The 19,135-nt window shown below is 44.1% G+C and overlaps 1 protein-coding gene across 4 annotated transcripts in view; it reads right to left on the bottom strand.

Annotated features, from left to right (window-relative positions):
- Positions 1–390: 390 nt before the first annotated feature.
- The window catches only part of ZMYND12 (zinc finger MYND-type containing 12), a 34,725-nt gene continuing 15,980 nt past the window's right edge, over positions 391–19,135 (bottom strand). For 3 of the 4 annotated variants that reach the window (XM_027537602.1, XM_027537605.1, XM_027537604.1), the window contains 5 exons: positions 10,238–10,407; positions 7,101–7,223; positions 4,514–4,625; positions 2,840–2,985; positions 391–803 (listed from right to left, as the gene is read on the bottom strand). In XM_027537602.1, coding sequence (XP_027393403.1) covers positions 678–803; positions 2,840–2,985; positions 4,514–4,625; positions 7,101–7,223; positions 10,238–10,407 — 677 coding nt within the window. In that variant the 3' untranslated portion in view covers positions 391–677. Of the gene's footprint in view, positions 804–2,839; positions 3,128–4,513; positions 4,626–7,100; positions 7,224–10,237; positions 10,408–19,135 lie in introns of those variants that run through there. The other variant, XM_027537603.1, reaches the window with a different exon arrangement.

The following is a 19,135-nucleotide window of genomic DNA, read 5'->3' as shown; positions in this document are numbered from 1 at the left end:
TAACCCATCTATACTGGAGCTCCTTGAAAGGCCCCATGGGCCTTATCTGCCCAAGACCTACAATTTAGGTCTGCATTTTGCAATTTCCTTTCTATGTGTCACACATCCTTTTTGTTCCTCCATTCCTCCTTTACTGCCTGCTTTTCCATTAAGTGGATCTTTTCTAGTGTGCCATTTTAATTTCTTTGTTGATTTTAACTATTTTTAGAGTAATCTTCTTAGTGATTGCTCTAGGAATCATAATGGGCATTTTAATCACAATCTACTTCAAATTAATGCTAACTTAATTACAGCAGAATAGAGGAACTTTACTCCAATATAGCTCTAATCCCTACCCCTTTCTTTGGCAAAGAGCTATGAAGCATGAATCACTGGGAGACCTCTGAGAAATAGGATAAACTATTTGCAGTTTAATTATGAATACCTTGTTAGTGAACTGACAGCACATTATTCAAAGTTGTACAAAGTCATAATAAACAAGAGTTTTACTGATCTCTGTGCCAAAAGCTCTACATTCCCCCAACATATGCTGTATAACAATAAAAACACAGCTACGAATGCAGTCCCAGGGGAATGGGGTGGGTACTTCAGCAATTCATAGCACCTCACTGCCCCTATGCAAGGCTGAAATATATGAGATGCTCAATCATCCCTGATTGAGCACAGCTCATGGGTCACTAAGTAATGGGTTGAGCTTCCTCAACTGAGATGAGATTTAGTAAGTCTTGAATGGTGTTTTGTTCCTGGACACTCAGCTTCTGTTTTTTGGCTAGATGGAGGGCTCTCAAGGCATATTCCTCTGCCTGAAAGAGAATTGCAGAGACAAAAGGAAATTGTCACAGAAAAGTATTATATTGGAAGCCCCATCTCTGCTCAGCCCCAGAAACACGGGCAAGGATCCTTCAACTTCTCACACCACCCACTGAGCTCTTTGTGAAAACTTGTGAACATATGAACTAGGTCTTCCTAGCTAGCCTCACGTGTGGGATGAGGGTGAGAGAGGTCAGGGAACAGGACAATCTGGATGCTGAATTTCTGAGTTTATAGTGGACAAAGTCTCTTTTCTCCATCTCAGGGCCCTTTGAACCAACACTGAGAGGCATAGAGGTGAGAGGTGCCACCAGTAAATTGCCATCTGGGGAGTCCGGGTGGCCCAGAGTCTTGATTTAGACAGAAGTTTCACAGGACATCTTGAGACAGACTCCAGCTCATCTTTCCTTCCTTGCTACCTTCCCTTCTTTCCTCCCTCTCTGCCTTTCTTTCCCCTTTCCCTCCTTTCTTTCAATAAACATTTATTGAATGGCTACTGTGTTTCAGAGACTGTGACTATAGGCAGAAATTCCTAACCTTGTGAAATTTACTATATAGCAGGAGAGAGAGGCAATAAACAAGACAAATAAGTAGAATATGATGGTGTCTTAAATAGTGATTCATGCTAAGAGAAAAAACTAAAGCAGGCAGGAGGACAGAAAGCATTAGCGATGGCAATGCTGCTACTGCTGCTGCTGCTAAGTCGCTTCAGTCGTGTCCAATGGGGGTTGTCATTTCAGACAGAGGACAGGGAAAGCCTTATTCAAGAGCAGATAGCTGATTCCAGACCTGAAGGAAGCAAGGTACCAATCTGAGTAGACAGAGGTGGCCCTTTCTTCTAAGAACCTCTTGCAGATCTAACATCCTTAAAATACCTTGGAGGAATGACTTCTTTGAGTAGAAAATGGGACCCTGAAATGCAGAGGTTTTGTCCACAGTAAACCTGGAAATGCAATGAAAATGCTTCTCTGTGCCCTGACCCCGCTCACCTCCATCCCACATGGGGTGGCTGTCCCTCCTTCATGCTCCCGCAGCGCCCCAGGCTTTGTTATCTCTGTTATAACCCTCTGATCCGGAACTCCTCCAGGCCCTGGTGTACAGTAGGTGCTTAGTAAAAGTTTGCAGACAATTGGAAAGAATGAAGGAAGGAAGGCAGGAAGGGAACAGGGGAAGGACATCTTAACTTTTCCCATGTCACCTGCACAAAATTGCCTCCTCCAACCAACCCTCTCTCCTCTTTCCTCTTGCCTGCTTTGTTTTTCTTTGTACAGCTTTTCTCTCTGAAACTATATTACACATTTCTGTGTTTGTTTATTGTGACTTCCCCTCCTCCAGAAGAGCATAAGTCCCATGGAAATAGGCAACTTGGCTGGTGGTTCACCACTGTACCCTCAGTCTCCAGAACCATCCTTTGCACATGGCAGAAGTTCAATAAATTGTTGAATGAGTGGATCAATCAATAAATCAAGAAACCTGAGATTCGCCACTTACTCTATAAGAAATTTGGCAAATAACGGACCCATTCTGTGCCTCAGTTCCTTACCTGTAAAGTGGGGATGATAAAAGACTTACTTTGTAAGGTTGATATGAGAATGACATGTGATACTTCATGTAAAGTACTTAGGCTAGTGACTGGCTTGTAATAAGCACTCAAAAATGATTACCTTTGGAATTGTTTCTGCCTGGATCCCTCCAGCAGCAGGGAACTCACTATCACTGTGTAGTTAGAGTGACTGCTCCATTTCCCCAAGAACTCCCCAGAGCCCTTCTTTCCTGCAGGCCTCCCAGCACTGCCCAGCCTCAGTTTACCTCTGTGACCCTAGGGTGGTCCCCTTGAAGGAAGAAGGCAATCTTGTTTTCATTGTGCAGTTGGACTTAACACAGGGGAAATGTCATGAGTGTCTGAACTTTTTTGGAGTAAGGGCTTACTCTGCGGACAAAAGCTAGTGCAGCTGGACAAAACAGCTGAATCCAACCAGAGGAATTTCTCCCTCTGTTTTAGACTTGCTGCTTTTCTAGGGGAACTTGCCTTTGAAGAATTCATCATCAGGAAGTAAAGCATGAACAGAATTTTGAGAACAAAGATCGTTTTTTGGGGGGCTTTGTTAGATGTAGATTCTCGAATGTTCAAGATTGAAGTCAGGATCTGAATAGCTTCTGCTTCCTGGGCTTCATCTGCAATGGAAAGAAAGGGAGAAAAGAGGAAGCAGGCCCTGGGGCAGCGGTGTCTACCCTCAGGGATAAGCACTGAGCAGTTAGGGCACTCGGCCTTCAGGCAGTTCACCAGCTTTGTCCAATGTGCCATCATCAGAGTAAACTGAAAGAAAAAAAAAAACTTCATTCCTACAGGTCCCTGAGTTGCTTAGCTTGCTTTCTTTCAGAGTCCTAGATTTCTCAGGCCCCCCAGTACAGGGAATTTGTCCTGGTGTGATTCCTTGGGTTCAATTCAGTTTCCACTCTACATCAAGAGGAGGGAGACAGGCTTCTGGCAGCCACAGAATCTTAATTCTTCTTCCCCAAATCCAAAGATGCTTAAGCAACAACATTTCCGCTTTCCCCACGTGAGGCTAAGCTAAGAGAAAAAGACAGAAAAGACATACACTATAATGTTAAAGTTGACACTCCTTGGATAGCTATGATTTTCAAGTTTTATGCTTTAACATGAACCACTTTTATAATGAGAGAAAAGTCAATAAAGTTATGAATTTTTTGAAGCTTAGCTCAAAACTTCTCCTCCAAGAAGTCTTCCTTTTTCAAAACCATCCAACTGTCCTCATTTCTTCATTCTGGGACTCACCTTGTAATATAATTTGTACTTGTTGAAGTTCTTTTCTTCCACATAGTTTCTGTCTCACTCACTACACTGTTTGTCTCTTTTGAGCAGAAACTAGATCCTGCATCAATTTTTATGATCTCAGAAGGAATGGTGCTGTGTTCAGTCCTCAGCTCTTTGCTGAGCTGAGGATACAGAGATGACTCAGAATCCACCATGCCACTGAGAAGCTCACAGTCCAGTAAAGGAAGAGGATGAGGCTCCAGAACAAATGAGCAATTGGACTTCTGTGTGGACACTCATGTGTCCTGGGAGGATAACACATAAAAAAAAATGGATGCTGTGCAAAAATCTCAGGGGGTTCTAGCAGGGTTTTCTTTCCTTCCAAATCTGTCCCTCATTAACCCCACTGGAAAGACTGTGTGTGATGCTGTGGTGCTGTGATGTGTTAAGTCACTCCAGTTGTATCTGACTCTGTGCAACCCTATGGACTGTAGCCCACCAGGCTCCTCTGTCCATGGGATTCTCCAGGCAAGAATACTGGAGTGGGTTGCCATGCGTTCCTCCAGGGGATCTTCCTGACTCAGGAATCAAACCCACGTCCCCTGAATTGGCAGGCAGGTCCTTTACCACTAATGCTGCCTGGGGAGCCCATGGGTGCTGCTGCTGCTGCTAAGTCGCTTCAGTCGTGTCCGACTCTGTGCGACCCCAGAGACGGCAGCCCACCGGTAATGCTAGCGACCTGAATTTTTCACAACATTGGCCAAATCTCTTTGATTCCTCTGTCTCAGTTTGCCCATCTGCAAAATAGGGAAGATGGCACGGATGCAGCCCACGACAGGGACAGCTGCTCTCCCTCTGAGGGGCAAAGTCTATGGATCAGAAGAAATGAAGTCACTGCTCTGTTTCCCAGGAAGAATTGCCACTTACCCAAGCCAGTGTCAGTCTCAAATCGTTTGCCCAGTAGATCTATTTGTTGGATGCGAGCCTGTGAGAGGACTTGATAGTGATCGTTCAAATATTTGTTCCAGATCTCAGAGACCTGTTGGGAAAGGAGATGGTAATCAGACAAGCAGGCTGGACTTTAGCCATTGAACCAGCCATTTGAGAGGGCAGAACCTCTGGCCAGGCTTTCTGACCATCTACAGACTCCCCATTTCATTGTGCCTGGAGGCAGGGGGAGCCCTAGGAGCCCAAAGGTGCTTGCCCAAGGTAAGTGTGACAAATGCTGGGCTGCGAAGGGCACATGGCAGGTTGATCTGGGGACAGCCCTGGTGGGGTCTAATTATAACAGCTGCCATGTATGTATGAATACCAAGAGGAGAAAGAGGATGGGATGAACTGGGAGATTAGGATTGACATATACACTACTATGGTGGTTCGCCTGAGCATGCACTCACACATGTTTAAAATAGATAACTAATGAGAACCTGCTATACAGCAGAGGCAACTCTACTCAGTGCTCTGTGGTGACCTAAATGGGAAGTGGCAGCTCTTCCTAGGAAGCAGAGCAGCGACTTCACCTCTTCTGATCCATAGACTTTGCCCCTCAGAGGGAGAGCAGCTGTCCCTGTCATGGGGTGCATCCATGCCATCTTCCCTATTTTGCAGATGTGCAAACTGAGACAAAGAAATCAAAGAGATTTGGCCAGTGTTGTGAAAAATTCAGGTCCCTAGCATCACCCATGAAGGCGATGGCATCCCACTCCAGTACTCTTGCCTGGAAAATCCCATGGACAGAGGAGCCTGGTAGGCTGCAGTCCATGGGGTCGCACAAAGTCGGACACGATTGAAGCGACTTAGCAGCAGCAGCAGCAGCATCCATGGGCTTCCCAGGTGGCGCTAATGGTAAAGAACCCGCCTGCCAATTCAGGAGACATGGTTTTGATTTCTGAGTCAGGGAGATCCCCTGGAGGATGGTGGTTTAGGTGGTGAAGAAATCCGCCTGCCAATGCAGGAGCTGCAGGAGACCCAGGTTCAATCCTTGGGTTGCGAAGATACCCTGGAGGTGGAAAGGGCAACCCACCCCAGTATTCTTGCTGGGATAATCCCATGGATAGAGAAGACTGGTGGGCTATAGTTCATGGCGTTGCAAAGAGTCAGACATGACTCAACACCTGAGCACACATGACTCAACCCACTCACACATGTGTAAAATAGATAACTAATGAGAACCTATGCATAGCAGAAGGAATTCTACTCAGCGCACTGTGGTGACCTAAATGGGCAGGAAATCCAAAAAAAGGGGATATATGTATACATATAGCTGATTCACTTTGCTGTACAGCAGAAACGAACATAATATTGTAAACCAACTATACTCCAATAAAAATTAATTTACAAAATAAGGTTTAAATATATTCTTTAAAAAAATGACTGCCATATGTTGAGCACATACAACTTCCTTTACATCCTCCCAACATCCCAACTGAAGTCTTATTCTTATTACTCCCAATTCATAGATAATTAAACTGAGGCTCAGAAAAGTTAAGATCACACTTGATTCTTGGTAAGAGCTGCTATGTGGCACAGCCAAGGTTTAAATTCAAGTCTGCCTGATTCCAGAGCTCTTTTTTTTTCAGCTACATCACAATGCCTTGTCCTCAGAAGTGGGTGTAAAATATGAATAAACAGTCACTGCATGAGAGCCTCGGAGAAGGCGATGGCACCCCGCTCCAGTACTTTTGCCTGGAGAATCCCAGGGATGGGGGAGCCTGGTGGGCTGCCGTCTGTGGGGTCGCACAGAGTCGGACACGACTGAAGCGACTTAGCAGCAGCAGCATGAGAGCCTATACCACATGCAAAAATGGTTATTTGCTAAGTAAGGTGTATATGAATATAACCAACATTTTAATATATTGGAAACAGTTTTAAATCTTTCACAGGTAAAGATGGACATTTTAAAGTGCTTTCATGTTCTTAGATCCCTTCACAGGACCTTCCCACAATCAATTTTGCTTAAAAACCTAATCTCCTCTATCCCACACTTCAACATGACCACCTTAGCTTGCTGCTAGGGATATGACAGTATGTGTGTGTGTGTGTTAGTTGCTCAGTCGTGTTTGACTCTCTGCGACCCCACGGACTGTAGCCTGCCAGGCTTCTCTGTCCATGGGATTCTCCAGGAATACTGGAGTGGATTGCCATTCCCTTCTCCAGAGGATCTTCCCGACCCAGGGATCAAGCCCTGGTCTCCTGCATTGCAGGCAGATTCTTTACCATTTGAGCTCCAGGGAAACCCTATGACAGAGTATATGGCAGTCTGTTTGGAGGGGTTTTGTTCTTATTGACCCATAATTTGTTATTTGCTCACTGCTCTATGAATGCTAAGGACTAAACTATTCTGGTAGACGAGAAACAAAGAAAGAGAAGTGGAATATATCATGTATTAAGCTATGTGACCTTGGGCCAGTCACTTCATTCTGTCTGTGTCTCGAATTTCTCGTGAATGGTCTGACACCAGGTTCAAGATATAAGGCCTAAGTATCAAGGCTTAGCTCCCGTATTCCCAACTCACCTTGGTGTACAATGTGTCTGCCAGGTCCAACTTTTTAAGGCCATTGAAGATATTAGCCAGGTGGAAGTAGCCGCCTGAGGCCCTGATGTGCTCTGTTCCAAATGCACAACTGGCAAAATAAATCTATAGCAGAAGGAAGAAAGAGAGTGCTTGAGTTTTCTTTGTAAATCATATGTCTGATAAAGGACGTGTATCCAGAGTCTATAGAGAATTTTTACAACGCCTCATTTAAAAATGGGCAAAGGATCTGAACAGACATGTCACCAAAAAGATATACCAATGACTAATAAGTACGTGAAATAATGCTCAGTGTGATTAGTCACTGAGGAAATGCAAAATAAAACCCACAATGAGCTACATCTTTACACACACAATAACGGCTCTAATTAAAAAGACAGAAAATCACATATACTGGCAAAGATATGGCAAAAATGGAATCCTCTTGTCCATTGCTGGTGGGAATATAAAATGATGAGGCCTCTGTGGGGGACAGTTTGCCAGTCCTCAAAAAATTAAACATAGTTTAATCACCATAGTTTATTGACCCAGCAATTCTATTCTTAGGCATATATCCAACAGAAATAAAAACATTCCCTGATAGCTCAGTTGGTAAAGAATCCACCTGCAATGCAGGAGACCCCAGTTTGATTCCTGGGTCGAGAGATCCACTGGAGAAGGGATAGGCTACCCACTCCAGTATTCTTGGGCTTCCCTTGTGGCTCAGCTGGTAAAGAATCCATCTGCAATGTGGGAGACCTGGGCTTGATCCCTGGGTTGGGAAGATCCCCTGGAGAAGGGAAAGGCTACCCACTCCAGTATTTTGGCCTGGAGAATTCCAGGGACTGTATAGTCCATGGGGTTGCAGAGTCAGACACAACTGAGCGACTTTCACTTTCTTCACACAAAGACTTATATACAAATGCTCATAATCAGTATTATTTATAATAGGCAAAAGATGGAAACAACCCCAATGTCCATCAACTGGTGAAGGGTAATTGTGGTATATCTACATGAGAGTCAACTATAAGATAAATGAAGTGTTGATATATACACAACAACATGGGTGAAGCTCAAAATAACTATGCTAAGTGAAAGAAGTTAGATGCAAAAGATCACATATCATTGTTTATATTAAATGTGTATGCTGCTGCTGCTGCTGCTGCTAAGTCGCTTCAGTCGTGTCCGACTCTGTGCGACCCCAGAGACGGCTAAATATGTATATTAAAGGTAAATCTAGAGGGATAGGAAGGGGCATGAGAAATGGTTGCAAATGGACATGAGGGCTCTCTTTAAGGGTGAACACTGGATTATGTTGATGGTTACACAACTTTATAAGTTTATTAAGAAATCATTGACTTGTACACTTAATTGTACATACCATTGAATTTTATGGTATGTATCAATAATTTGGTTTTTTTTTTTTAAACTTAGGCTGAGGAATCTGAGCTTGATCTAATGCTAGCTGTGTGGTCCAGCTCAAGACAGAATGTGCTTCTGCTTGATTTGTTGGAGGTTGTAGAGTATAGAGAGGAAACACAAATGAAGAAGTGCATGAGTCAAGCTCCTAGGTGGAAGTAGATGGTACCCTTACAAGTATTCCCTGAGGACGGTTTAATAAAAGGTTTACCTCCAGAGACGTGGAAGGGGTAAGGAACCAATGAGAGTTAGTCAAGCACTGGGGACTGTGCTATTGAGACTGTTACAGTAAGAGACTGGTACGGTCCAAACTCCTGAGAAAACCAGGGGAGAAAGCAGGGCTACCAGGGCCAGAAAGAGAGCTGCAGATGAAGGCTACCTGATGGGAGCTGTGGCTACGAGGAGCACTTCCTTTGCCAGAAGTGCACTGGTGCAGAAAGGCAGCAGAGAGTAAATACCTCACCCTCTGTCTCCTCAGAACCTCCTCTGCCATGCCTCTCACTCCCCAGACGCAACTGAGGCCAGAGAGCAGTGAAGTCCAGGTTCTACAGTCCATAAAGGTCAGCCTTCCAGGGCTGAGTAGAGCAAAGAATGGATCTGGGGTAAGGGGATATGGAGAATAACCAACATAGCAAGGTTTCCAGCAAATTTAGGGACATCGTTCAGTGGCAGGCAACCAGAGGGAAGGCTGCCCAATGGAGAGGCTCAAGAAAGACTCAGCCTTCATTGAGACTGCAGTCTCACCCCAACCTCATCCAGATTTCAGGCTCAGGAACTCCTCTCTGGTAATATTGTCCCATGTGCTGTGCTGTGCTGTGCTAAGTTGCTTCAGTCATGTCCAACTCTTTGTGACCCTATGGACTGTAGTTCACCACACTCCTGTGTCCATGGGATTCTCCAGGCAAGAATACTAGAATGGCTTGCCACGCCCTCCTCCAGGGGATCTTCCTGACCCAGGGATTGAATTCGTGTCTCTTACGTCTCCTGCATTGGCAGGTGGGTTCTTTACCACTAGTGCCACCGGGGAAGTCCCGATATGGTCCAATATTGAAATCCTAATAGAAACCTTTGGAAGAACAGCTCAATCATCACCCTCATCATCCTGTCTAAACCGTACAGAGTTCTATAGTTTACAAATCACCTTCACACAACGTCAGGTCATTTAAATGTAATTACCACACTCTGAAGAAAAGATGTTGATGTTACTTATAAAAATAATAGCCAAAGTACTGCACAAAGTACTGCAAAATAATAGCCAAAAATAATAAGACAGCCAAATGACCTGCTGTCTTATTCATCTCTGCAATTTCTTTGTGTTTGGACCCAATGAGGCAGAGACTAGTTTATGGTTTCTGTCTTATAGATGATGAATGACGTGAAATAATTTATCCAAGTCTATGTGCCTGGTGAAAAGACACCACTAGAATGAGAAGGAAAGCCCATAAAGCATCTTAATCAGGATGCTCTTCTGCCTCCCTTCATCATCCTCAGGGCAACTGAGGGTTGGGAAGTGATGTGATGTGGGCAAGGATGTACAGACAAAAAGTAGAAAGTTCTGAACTCAGGTTGTTAGAATTGTGTTCTTGCTAATAGTCCACCAAACAAATAGTTGGAAACAGAAAGTTTCAGAGAAACGCTCAGTAAAAAGAAAACAGCAATAAACAACAACCAAACAGAGGTGTTCGCAGATACATTCAGGTGTCGTAATTTAGCTTGTTTACATCATTGGCCAGATGATAGCGGGCTTCCTCGTAGTTTTCCTTAGCCATGTAGAGAAGTCCCAGGTTCCGATGCAGTAAGGAGTGGATGGCATAACTACATTCGGTTGATTTGAGGACTGTCCACTGAGCTTGGGATAGATATTCCTCAGCCTGGACGACCCGGCCCAGACCTGCCCAAAAGAAATAAAGATTGTAATTCATATCCTGGCCAGAGAACACATGTTGAAAGATGAGTCATCACCCATTCACTCATTTACTCATTGACTTAAAATACTGATTGACACAAAAAACCTGTACCTGAATGTTTTTAGCAGCCGATTCATAATAGCCAAAATATAGAATTTAAATGTCCACCAACTGGTGCGTAAATATACAAAATATGGTCTTTCCATATTTGTGAGTGGCATATCATTCAGGCACAAAAGGAATGAAGCACTGATACATACTACAACACAGATGAACCTTGAAAATACTGTACTGAGTGAAAGAAGTCAGAGACAAAAAGCCACATATTGTACGATTCCATTAATGTGAAATTTCTAGAATAGGTAAATTCATAGCGACAGAAAGTGGATTAGTAACTGGCCAGGGACTGTACTCCAATATTTTGGCCACCAGATGTGAAGAGCCGCCTAATTGGAAAAGACCCTGATGCTGGGAAAGATTGAAGGCAGGAGGAGAAGGGGACGACAGAGGATGAGATGATTGGATGGCATCACCCACTCAATGGACGTGAGTGTGAGAAAACTCCAGGAGATAGTGAAGGACAGGGAAGCCTGGCATGCTGCAGTTCATGGGGTCGCAGAGGGTAGGACATGACTGAGCAACTGAACAGCAAAAACAGGGACTGTAGGCATGGGGACTGAGGTGTGACTGCCGATGGTATTGGGTTTCATTTTGGGGTAACAAAAATGTTCCTGCATTAGATGTGATAATGGTTGCACAATCTTGTGAATATACTAAAGCTACAGAATGGTACTTTAGAAGGGTGAATTTTATGGTACATGGACTATATCTCAATTTTAAAATATATGTATATTCATATTCAATACCTTCCATGTGCCTTGTGTGAAGTGATAGGAATTCAAGGATGAAATTTTACAGGGAACGAATGAGTGACATGGAAACAAGAATATTCATTGTTGTTGTTCAGTCGCTCAGTCGTGTCCAACTCTTTGTGACCCCATGGACTGCAGCATGCAAGGCTTCCCTGTCCTTTACCATCTTTCAGAGTTTGCTCAAACTCATGTCCAGTGAGTCAGTGATGCCATCCAACCATCTTCTCCTCTGTTGTCCCCTTCTCCTCCTGCCTTCAGTCTTTCCCAGCATCAGGGTCTTTTCTAATGAGTCAGCTCTTCACATCAGGTGGCCAAAGTTTTGGAGCTTCAGCTTCAGCATCAGTCCTTCCAATGAATATTCAGGACTGATTTCCTTTAGGATTGACTGGTTTGATCTCCTTGCAGTCCAAGGGACTCTCGAGAGTCTTCTCCAACACCACACACAGTTCAAAAGCAAAAATTCTTCAATGCTCAGCCTTCTTTATGGTCCAACTCTCACATTCATACATGACTACTGGAAAAACCATAGCTTTGACCAAGCAGACCTTTGTTGGCAAGGCAATGCCTCTGCTTTTTAATATGCTGTCTAGGTTGGTCACAGCTTTTCTTCCAAGGAGCAAGCATCTTCTAATTTCATGGCTGCAGTCACCATCTGAAGTGATTTTGGAGCCCAGGAAAATAAAGTCTGTCACTGTTTCCATTGTTCCCCTTTGTATTTGCCATGAAGTGATGGGACCAGATGCCATGATCTTAGTGTTTTAAATGTTGAGTTTTAAGCCAGCTTTTTCACTCTCTTCTTTCACCTTTGTCAAGAGGCTCTTTAGTTCTTCGTTTTCTGCCATAAGGGTGATGTCATCTGCATATATGAGGTTATTTCTCCCAGAAATCTTTATTCTAGCTTGTGTTTCATCTAGCCTGGCATTTCACATGATGTACTCTGCTTATAAGTTAAATAAGCAGGGTGCCATAATCTAGCCTTGACATACTATTTTCCCAATTTGGAATCAGTCCATTGTTCAATGACCAGTTCTAACTGTTGCTTCTTGACCTGCATACAAGTTTCTTAGGAGGCAGGTAAGGTGGTCTGGTATTCTCATCTTTTTTAACAATTTTGCACAGTTCTTTCTGATCCACACAGTCAAATGCTTTAGCATAATGAAGCAGAAATAGATGTTTTTCTGGAATTCTCTTGGTTTTTCTATGATCCAGTGGGTGTTGGCAGTTTGATTTCTGGTTCCTCTGCCTTTTCTAAATCCAGCTTGAACTTCTGGAAGTTCTTGTTCACGTACTGTCAAAGCCTCGCTTGGAGAATTTTGAGCATTACTTTGCTAGTTGTAAGATGAGTGAAATTTTGTGGTAGTTTGAACATTCTTTGGCACTGCCTTTCTTTGGGGTTAGAATGAAAACTGACCTTTTCCAGTCCTGTAGCCACTGCTGAGTTTTCCAAATTTGCTGACATATTGAGTGCATCACTTCAACAGCATCATTTTTTAGGATTTGAAATAGCTCAGCTGGAATTCCATCACCACTACTAGGTTTGCTCATAGTGTAAATAAGTACATTATTATATTTGTAATATATACTAGTATATTCATAATATCTGTAGTATATTCCTAATATAGTATAAATGCAATCATAGTAACATTATAAGGTTTTCAAGTAGAACAAAATTGTTTAGTCACTAAGTTGTGTCTGACTCTTTTTTGACCCCATGGACTATAGCCCACCAGTCTTCTAGGTCCATGAAATTTCCCAGGCAAGAATACCATAGTGGGTTGCCATTTCCTTCTCCAGAGGATCTTTCCAACCCAGCGATCAAACACACATCTCTTGCATCCCCTGCATTGGCAGATGGATTCTTTACCACTGAGCCACCAGGGAAGTGTTTAATTCTATGGGTAGGGTAGAGGGGGACAATGGAGTGGAGAGAGGCATGGTCAGCGCTTTGGACTGAATGTTTGTGTCTCCTCAAAATTCATATATTGGAGCTCTAATCCCCAGTGAGATGGTAATTGGAAGTTGAGCCTCTGGGAGTTAATTCGATTATGAGGGTAGAGCCCTCATAAATGGGATTAGTGCGCTTACAAGAAGAGACATGAGAGAGATGATCTCGCTTTTGGCCTTGTGAAGATACACCAAGAGAAGGCAGCTGTCAGCAAGTTAGGAATTGGATTCTTACCAGATGCCAGCTAGGCTGGCACCTTGATCTTGAACTTGTAGCCTCTAGAACCGTGAGAAATAAATGTTTGTTTAAGTCATCCAGTCTATGGTATTTTTTATACCAACCAAGCTAAGATAGAAAAGTCTAAGCTAGGCTTGGAAGATGATTATGTTTTCCAGATAAAGAAAAGAGGGCATCCCAGGCAGAATGAACACATACGCAAAGCCTAGAGATATGAAGTAGTATGCTGTGTTTAGAGAATTATACGTTTTTCTGTGAAGCCAGAGCACAGAGTATAAGGGATCGAGTGGCAGGGAATGAGTAAAGAGGCAGGCAGGGCACAGATCATGGAGGGCTTAGTAAGTCATGCCAAGGAGCTTGCTGCATGGGGATAAAAATTAGAGAAATTTCAGAAAGGGAGAAAGAACTGGATTTAGATTTAGAAGAATCCTCTGGAACTGTGTGGAGGAGAGATCAGAGGGGAAGAGGAAGAGTAAAACACTCATCCAAAGACTTTTGAAATAGTTCCAGCAAGTACTTGAAGCCAGAACTAAGGCAGTGAATAAGGATGGAGAAAATAAAAAAAGACATTTAGGAGCTAGAATGATTTTGGTGGTTAACCATGTCACATGGTTAAGTGAAAGTCACCTTTATTTCTGATAGTCAGATATTCTCGACACCTAAACCTTTTTGTTTAGCTGTAAAGATATATAACAGTTTCCTGCCTACCTCCTGCTTGCCTCCTAGGGAGATTGTGAGAACCGAACAGAAAACTACTCTGAGGGCATCTGCAGAGCAGGAGGCACGACCTCACATGGAATGAAGTATTCCATGTGCTGAAAGCTGCAGGAGAAATGGTATCAGTAAAGGGTCGGAAGATGAGGACCCAGACCCCTCCAAAGTCAACCTTCTGTTCTTGGCACTTCCTCCCAGGCATACTTCATATGTAAGCACTGCTTTATTCTAGTCGTAATCATACGGCACTGAATTACTGGAGGAGAGGTGAGGAAGAAGCAGTCAACAAGAAGCAGCAAGTAATTTTGCCTGAGTGATGCTCACACTAAAATTGGAAAACATTAGAATCAAGAAGTCTTGGCCCAGGATCCTGGCTCATGTTAATTAAATAGACAAGTCACATTTTCCAACTGGATTTTGTCTAAAAATTAAGAGCTTTAGACTGAGGCTTTCTCAAATTTAAAGAAGCAAATGACTCCTGGCTAAGATGTTTGCGTACATATGTACTCAGTCATTAAGTCATGCCCGACTCTTTGGGATCCCATGGACTATAGTTCGCCAGGCTCCCCTGTCCATGGGACTTTCCAGGCAAGAATACTGGAGTGGCTTGCCATTTCCTCCGCCTGGGGATCTTCTCAGCCCAGGGATTGAACCCGTGTCTCCTGCAGTGGCAGGCAGATTCTTCACTGAGCCACCTGGGAAATCTAGCTAAGATGTTTAAGCTCAGGAAAAAATTGGTAGACGGTATTGATATCTATCGAAAATTTAAATTTTTCATGTCCAGTTCTCATTTACGGAGATATTGCTGGAAAAAGAAGGCCCCTAGGCCAAGCTGAACCACATTTAAACAAGGATCAGTACCAAAGGAAAAAGGGTATGTGCGAGAAAAAAAAAAGGACAAGGCTGCAAATTCAGAGAGCAGGATATAATGAGGTGAGCAGATCAAGCTGTGACAAGCAGGTCGGAATTAAGACTGTGACCCATGAGTGGGTGAGCTCAGGCATGCCCTCCTCCATACAGTGCTTACCTAGAGAGGTGCAGGGATAGAGTGGAGGTAACAGAGACATCAGGAAGGGAGACTATCCTACAGGGCAATTTGCAGAGCATACACAGTAGAGAGAGAAAGGATGGCCAGTTAAGGAACAGTGGTACTTGTCTCAAGGGGGAGTCAGCAGGCTTACATTGGGTTGTGGAGATCCAAGATATATTATGTGGAAGATTTTGCAGGACTTGGTGCTGAAAGTAAAGAAGCCCAGAATAAAAGTCACGAATAATTCAAAGGTGTGGCTGGGAAGCGCCCAGGGGAAGAAAAAGGAATCAGCATTTAATGAGGGCCTGCCTTACACTATGCCTTCCACTAGCCTTCCACCAGGCGAGGCCACCTGCATCTGTGATTACATCTGCAAACAACCCTGCAAAAGAAATATCAGAGGAGGAAACTGCATGCCTTCAGTTAATCTAAGTTCATCAGATCTGTCCAGTGTCTACCAGTCTGCCAGACGCTCATTGCATGCTGCAGTCCTGACCTTAAGGAGTTTACCGTCCAGTGAAATCATTACACAATAAAGAAACAAAAAGTGAAGCGCTAGGAAGGAAATGAACAGCTGTTGCTGCTGCTGCTAAGTCGCTTCAGTAGTGTACAGTTATCAAAAAAGGCAGGGAGTGGAGAAGGAAATGGCAACCCACTCCAGTATTCTTGCCTGGAGAATCCCATGGACGGAGGAGCCTGGTGGGCTATAGTCCACGGGGTCGCAAAGAGTCGGACACGACTGAGCGACTTCACTTTCACTTTCCCTTTCCCTTTAAGATTCTGGTGATCCACCTCGGTTGCTGAGTGTTTCACCAGTCGATTCCTCTTTATTGCTGCCTAGCTTTCCACTGTATGGATGTGCCACAGTTTGATGCGCATTTACCCACCGAGGGACAGCTGGGTGGTTTCCAGTTTTTGCCTGTTATGAATAAAGTGGCTGTGGACATTCATGTACAAAAAAAAAAAAAAAGGCAGGGAGAAACCTACTTTGGATGATTACAGGAGACATCTCTGAGAAGGTGGTGTTTAAGCAGATGCCTGAAGGTTGAACGGAATCAGCCATGTAAGAGGGAGAAACAAGCATTCCAGGCAATGTGTAAGAGAGCCCTAAGGTAAGAAAAAGCTCGATGACTGGGATCCCACGACTAGTGAGGAGGTGAAATTTAAACCTAGGTTCTCCCAGTTCCAAAGTGCTGACTAGAGTGAGAGAAGATGAATAAAGTGGCTCCTCTTTGAAGTATTACTAAAAATGTCATTTTCCAGAGGGTTAAAATTCCAAAGTTTTACTTAAAAAAAGACGAATGCCTATAATTTTTCCACTCCAGTCTGGAGGAATTTCTAAGATGGGAGAGGAATGTAGGGGGTGGGGGGCACATGATTTATTTAGACTTTCAAAAAGGTTGGCAAGGTTATAAATCAGTAATGGTGGGAGTTATAATGAAACCTTCCATCTAGACAGCACTTTCCTGCTTGCAAAGCACTTTCATGTTCATGACACACAAATTCATTTAATCCTCAAAACAGTCCTGTGAAGACGACTCAGGTTCAACAAATGCTTACATAGTTCCCATTTAGGTGTCAGGTCCTGTGAGAGGGTTTCTGAGTGCCTTCTCTACACTAAGTACTGTTCTGGATGTAAAGACACTATGATGAGTAAGAATATGCTGCTGCTGCTAAGTCGCTTCAGTCATGTCCGACTCTGTGCGACCCCATAGACGGCAGCCCGCCAGGCTCCGCCGTCCCTGGGATTCTCCAGGCAAGAATGCTGGAGTGGGTTACCATTTCCTTCTCCAATGCATGAAAGTGAAAAGTGAAAGTGAAGTCGCTCAGTCGTGTCCGACTCTTCGCAACCCCATGGACTGCAGCCTACCAGGCTCCTCCGTCCATGGGATTTTCCAGGCAAGAAAGAGTACTGGAGTACTCATTGCCTTCTCCAGAGTAAGAATATACACAGCCCCAGTTCTCCCTGAACTTATGGTCGATCGCAGGAGAGGGACTTGAATTAAATAAGCTCATCAACAATGTTGTTCGTGTTTAATTGCTAAGTCGTGTCAGATTCTCTTGCAACCCCATACACTGTAGCCCGCCAGGTTTCTCTCTCCATGGGATTTCCCAGGCAAGAAAAATGGGATGGGCCACCATTTCCTTCTCCAGGGGATCTTTCCAACCCAGGGATCAACCTCGCATCTCCTGCATTGGCAGGCAGATTCTTTACCGCTGAGCCACCATGGAAGCCCCATCAACAAATGTATAATTATTATCAAGGTAAGTGCCCAGAAAAAAGAAAGATGTTTCTAACTGCATACACAAAAAAAGAGAATCGACTCAGTCTAGGAGCTTGGGAAAGGGTTCTAGACGGGAGTGGTGACTCAAGCTGAGCCTGAAGGATGAATAGGAGTTAGTCAGGTGAGGGGGAGGGGAGGAGAAGTGGGGAGAGTAGCTAGAGAAGAACCTTCCAGAACAAGGAAGCATCGAAGTGCCAACGAGAGAAGGCCAACACAGCCGAAAGGGAGAGAGAAGATGAGAGGTGAGGTGAGAGAATTCATAAAGGCTGGACCAAGCATGGGCTCATAGGTTGCTTTAGGAACTTGGTCTTTATTTATTGGAGTGAGTTGGTCACATTTTGTTTAGAGACCAGATTAGAGGGCAGCCAGGGAAGATTGCGGAGGCCAGTTGGCAGGGAGAAATTCAGATGAGAGATGATAGGATTTAGGCTAGGGTGACCTTTCCAATATTCCATAGCTAGTCGGTGTCAGAGATAAACAGAGCCTAAGCTGTACTTCCTTGTCCAGCGGTCTTCCACTACTTATGGAGGAGGGACAGGCCAGAATGGGGAGTCGGACCAAAGCAGGGTAAAAAGGGTATTTTTGCAGCTAAGTGGCCTGGGATGAAGAGTCAGAGTGCAAACCAGTGAGGAGGGGGTCCATGCAGAAGAGGCATCCCAGAATAAGGAGTCAGAGCCCACAAAAGGAGAAGAGGGCATCTGAAGGGGAAAGAATAGGATTAGAAATGGGAGGTTAACTCATACAGGGTAACAGATTAAATATATAGATACGTCAGTGAAAATGGAAGCCAACATTCTCACCATCAGAGAGGAGAACTACAAATATAAAATGGGAGAAAATGAGATTGAACCCTGTGGATTTAAATGTAGTCCTAGGGACCCAAGATCATGTATAGAAACAGACGTAGAGAGAGAGAGATAAAGAAATTTAGAAATAATGTGTATATACATGTACACATTCAGTTCAGTTCAGTCGCTCAGTCGTGTCCGACTCTTTGCAACCGCATGAACCACAGCACGCCAGGCCTCCCTGTCTATCACCAGCTCCCGGAGTTTACCCAAACTCATGTGCATCGAGTCAGTGATGCCATCCAGCCATCTCATCCTCTGTCGTCCCCTTCTCCTCCTACCCCCAATCCCTCCCAGCATCAGGGTCTTTTCTAATGAGTCAGCTCTTTGCATGAGGTGGTCAAATTACTGGAGTTTGAGCTCCAGCATCAGTCCTTCTAGTGAACACCCAGGATTGATCTCCTTTAGGATGGACTGGTTGGATCTCCTTGCAGTCCAAGGGACTCGCAAGAGTCCTCTCCAACACCACAGTTTAAAAGCATCAATTCATATACACATTATCATACATATATTTCCTAATTCTGTCCACTGAGAAGCCTGGGAATAGCCATACCTCACTAGCAATGAGTATGTCTAGTGCACAATTCGTGGCTTCTAAATTCCATTTTCCACTAAAAGAAATCAGGGCTCCTTGCAGATAGGTTCCAGAAAGCAGGAAAAGTGATCAAAGAACAATGGGGAGGGAATTCCCTGGCAGTTCAGTGGTTCAGTGCTAATGGGGGACTTCTCTGATGGCTCAGACGGTAAAGAATCTGCCTGCAATGCAGGAGACCCTGATTCA

The sequence above is a fragment of the Bos indicus x Bos taurus genome, chromosome 3, assembly GCF_003369695.1.
Source record: "Bos indicus x Bos taurus breed Angus x Brahman F1 hybrid chromosome 3, Bos_hybrid_MaternalHap_v2.0, whole genome shotgun sequence".
NCBI lineage: Eukaryota > Metazoa > Chordata > Mammalia > Artiodactyla > Bovidae > Bos > Bos indicus x Bos taurus.
The sequence above is the reverse complement of the archived record's forward strand: the minus strand, read 5'-3'. Positions and strand labels throughout refer to the sequence as shown.